At 40.0% G+C, this 4,623-nt stretch overlaps 1 protein-coding gene across 1 annotated transcript; it reads left to right on the top strand.

Moving 5' to 3' along the window:
* Positions 1 to 2,276: 2,276 nt before the first annotated feature.
* Positions 2,277 to 4,036, top strand: LOC149151224 (uncharacterized). Its single transcript, XM_089443095.1, has 3 exons — positions 2,277 to 2,472; positions 2,566 to 3,037; positions 3,229 to 4,036. Exons 1-3 carry the CDS (start codon positions 2,277 to 2,279, stop codon positions 4,034 to 4,036), a joined length of 1,476 nt encoding a protein of 491 aa, XP_089299221.1.
* The last annotated feature ends 587 nt before the right edge of the window (positions 4,037 to 4,623 follow it).

Genomic DNA, 4,623 nt, shown 5'->3' with positions numbered 1-4,623 from the left:
GATGTTGATAGAGGAGCTGCATGAAATGGACAATTTAGTTTGTGTGAGCTTAAGTGTGTTGTGGAATAGACTCATGATGATTATAGTATATCACACATTTTAATTTTAAGCAAGTCTAGGATGTTTTATTGTGGTCTTTGTAAACTATGTACCTGGTAACTCCAGAGTTGGAGTGTGAAATGTAAGCCTTGTAAGGCATGTGTATCCCCATACAGTTCGTGGTAATCTAAAAACCACTAACAGTGAGAGCCCTTGGTGGCATGGTTGAGGGTGATCCATTAAAACCCAGAGCATGGTTACGGGTAATCCGACAAAACCCAGGTTAACAATGATGGAGGGGGATTTACAGGTACAGGTACAAGTGTGCAGTTATAATGGTTGGAAGAACCATGTATGCGAAGGACATCCTACAAGACTGGCGGTTGCAGTGGTTAGTACCCATGCATTCCGGTGGATGGTTGCTCCTTTATATGGACATCAACATATTCTTTTTGGTATATTTGACCACAACTAGATTTTGCAAACTGATATCGAGACAAGTACTCATTAAGGGGGAGTGTTGGAATATCTAATTCCTACTTGTCTCTAGTTGTGATTCTCACTAAGTAAAGGAGTCTGTTCCTAGTAGTTAGGATCCATTTCCTAGTTTGGTGTGTGGTTGAGAGATTTCCTCAACCAACAAATTGTGTGTCTAAAATAGTCTCCCTATCTTAAGACAACACTTTGTATATATGTAATTGTATTTGATTAATAATACGAATCTGGATTCTCAGTTTTTATCTAAAACTATATTTTGTAAATTACTTATTTTATCAAGTTTGCACCAGAAGGAAACTTTGGGACCAAGTTTTGAATAATTCTTTGAAAGATGTGCACAAGTAATATATAAGGTTTGGTCACTTTCGTATAGCATAGTATGAAATGTTATAAATATTATTGAAACTTATTTGTATACCAACATCGTTATCATTAGTCGTGTAAATTTAATTAATATTTTAAAATTAATTACGAAGAGAATTTTTATACAAATTAAATCTTAATTTTTTTAGGAGAGTTTTTGGCGAAAATCATATCAAAATTTATTTGTCGACGCAAATCATATCAAAATTTATTTGTCGACGCATTTCGAACCAACAAGTGTGGTTTATTATTAGGACAAGATGAAGAACCAGATCATGGCTATAAGTTAAATAGAGAGAGCAAATCAATCAACGACTAGAAAAAACAACTACTATTGACCAAGGACATGGACTCGGAAACAACTATAATTGACTTGACCAAGAGAAAGGGACAAGAGAAATTAATTGTCTAATTAAATAATTAATTAGTTAGTTGTTGGATCTATTAATTTCCATAAACTTAAACCTAATCACTTAATATACTCTATATTATTTAAACCTATATAAACTAAATGATTATTAATTAGATAACTAAGTTAGTTATATAGTTGACTAATAAAATCAGTTTATCTATATAACTATATAAGTAACTAAATGTGGAGTATTTTCTTAAATAAAAATGAAATGAAATTATGTAGCTATTTTTTATTTTGTTAGAAAATTCAATCACGAAATACACACACACACACACATATATATATATATATTCTAATAATGAGATGAATGGGGATTAAAACTAATGTTTAATAATCAATCAAACAATTATTTGATATGTTTATAATTATTTTAGTCAAATTTAATTATAATATTATTTATTTATATAACAAGTCCAATGAAGCCAAGTAAGGGGATTAAAACTAATGTTTAATAATCAATCAAATAATAGCCACAGTGGGAGACTGGTGCATCCAAGGTCAGTAGGAGAGATCGGGAGTTCTGGGCGCACGTGAGGAACCACAGCCACAGCGTGAGACTGCGCGCAGCTCCAGCGCCATGGCCCCAGGAGGGAGCCGCGAACTGGATCCTCCCCTTCCACCTGAGCTAGCTGTGTTCCAGGATCTGGTTGCAGCATGCAATAAACGGCCAACAATCGAAAACCAGTAGAAGTTTGTCAAAAGAATGGATTCCATCCCCACAGTTTCTCTGCCCACTGAAGAACCATGCAAAGCGACATTGAACCTAGCAAAAAGAGGGCTTATTGGACAGTTCACTGGGCTATGGCCCTCGCCTAAAGTTGTAGATGCATGGGTGCAAAGGAACTGGTGATCTCTGGTCAAGGAAGGTATCAAAAGTCACTTCGTCGGCAAAGGCTTCTTTGTATTCATATTTGAAGCGACAGAAGACAGAAACCTCATATTCAGAAACGGCCCGTATTTCATGGGGCCTCAGGGTTTGTATCTGAATCAATGGACTCCAGACTTCGATCCGACACAGGATGTGCCCTCGGTTGTCCCTGTCTGGGTGCACTTGCCCCATTTACCTCTGCATTGCTGGAACCCCAAATCCTTAGAAACCATAGGCAATAAACTTGGCAAATACATCGATCGAGCAGAAAGGAGGGACCAGTACTCCTGTGCGAGAATTTGCGTAGAAGTAGACCTGGAGGAAGGTCTCCCTGAAGCTATTAAACTCACGATGGTTGACCGGACTCACATATAATTTTTAGATTACAAGCGACTCCCATTTAAATACCAGCATTTCAATGGCTATGGGCACTTTGCCAAACATTGTAAAAAGAAATCAGAGGATTTGGCCGAGAATGCGAAAGGAGATCAATGGACTCAGGTCCAGAAACCAGGAACAACTAAGCAGAGCAACAGGAACAAAGGGAAAGCATTGTCCACGGGGAGTGGTCCTCCTCCAGAAGCCCAAGCAGAGGGAAGCTCAGACCCACCAAGAGCAGACATACCCACAAATCCCTTTGAAATACTCAGCACACCAGAAAAACTCCAAGATCCAGCAGATAAAGAGGTTGAACAACAGGCCATCATCATGGAAGAAAACAAAAGGCAAGAGGAAACAGGCCCTCTCCAAATCGGAACTCCAAAAGGTGTCTCTAGTTCCCCAACCTATGCAGATATGACAAGGAAGAAGACCCCAGAGATTTTGGGATCCTCGGAAGATGAGACAACTGAGAGGCCCTCGAAAAGAGTGGGGAGGAAATCTCACAGAGAGGCCAGAGAAGAAGAGGCAGAGAGACAAAAAATGCAAGGCAGCCAGCCCACGATTGAGATGTCTATCGACAAAAATACTAGAACCAGGCCTCCCAAGGGAGGTACTGCCCCACCCTCTGCCAGTAAATAATGCGATTAGTCTCTTGGAATTGCAGAGGACTAGGGAATCCCTCAAAAGCTGAAGCAGTCAAGAACCTATTGAAATCAGAATTTCCTGAGATCCTCATGCTCCAAGAGACTAAAATAGAAGGTGAATCCCTTCTGGAACTCAACAAAGTAAAATGGAAAACAAAAGCTATAAAAGTTGTAAGCACTAGAGGTACATGCAGTGGGCTCACCACTCTATGGGAGGATGACAAGTTTCAACTTCAGAGCTCCTTTCAAATGCAGCACTGGATTTACACTGAACTCTGGCACCTTCCAAGTAAGATTAAATTTTCTCTCTTTAATCTTTATGTACTTGTCCTCTATGCCGAAAAGAAAGAATGCTGGCAAACCCTGATCGATTTCCTTGAAGCCTACTCCCTCAAGAATGTAATTCTTGCGGGAGACTTCAATCTAATCCTCGACCCAAAGGAAAAAAGAGGAGGAACCAGTAGCAGGGACCACTTCCTTCCCTTAGTGGAAGACCTGATTCAACAATGGGATTTACTGGATTTTAAGCCAAAAAAAGGGCTTTACACATGGACAAATAACAGAGTTGGGGCGGAGCATATTTCAGCCCGGTTGGACAGATTCCTACTTCAGAGCACCTTCCTCTCCGAGAAGAAGATCATTTCCACAAATATTCTGCCAAAGTTGATTTCAAATCATAAACCCATCCTTCTTCTGCTGGAAGAAGAAGAAAATTTGGGGCCAATCCCCTTCCGGTTCAGCCCTCTCTGGGCAAACAGAGAAGGGTTTATGGGTACAGTCAAGAAGGCCTGGTCCATCCATGTTATTGGATCACCCAACTATGTCTAGGAGCAAAAGATAAAGGCCACCAAATCAGCCTTGAAAAAATTGATAAAAAAGCCCACGGACTCCCCCACTAGTCATAGAAAACAAAACACAAAGCAGTTGTTGGCTCTGCAAATGGGCCTAGAGCTATGAGACATAACCTGCTCAGAAATACAGAGTGAGCAAGAACTCCAAATCAACACCCTTCGTTCATTCAGAGAGGAGGAAAAATCCTTGAGGCTCAAATCACGCAATCTCTGGCTTATGTCTGGACACAAAAATTCAGTCTTCTGGTGAGCTCCAATATTGCAGCAATGATGTTGCAACTCTTGGGACTCCCTACTTCACTTTTATCAACCCGGTAGTTCGTAACAAACTTGGAAGCGATAGTGCTATATGCACAACTACTAGCTCTTACTGCAGGTTGTCACTTGATTAGCTAACACAATTTTGCTAGGAGCTCAAGCCAACTTCTATGAGTTCTCAGAAGAAGCTTTTAACTGTGATGGAAGGAAGCTAACTCAAAAGAGACTATTCTACTTACAGAAAGAAGATGAAAGCTGAAAGGAAACGCAAACCCTAGTTTTACTGACTAACCCTACTTGTGCAAG

The sequence above is a fragment of the Pinus tabuliformis genome, chromosome 9 (genome assembly GCF_031772625.1).
Source record: "Pinus tabuliformis cultivar Carrire ecotype Pingquan chromosome 9, CPIR1, whole genome shotgun sequence".
Lineage (NCBI taxonomy): Eukaryota > Viridiplantae > Streptophyta > Pinopsida > Pinales > Pinaceae > Pinus > Pinus tabuliformis.
Note: the sequence above shows the minus strand (reverse complement) of the source record. Positions and strands in the feature narration are given on the sequence as shown.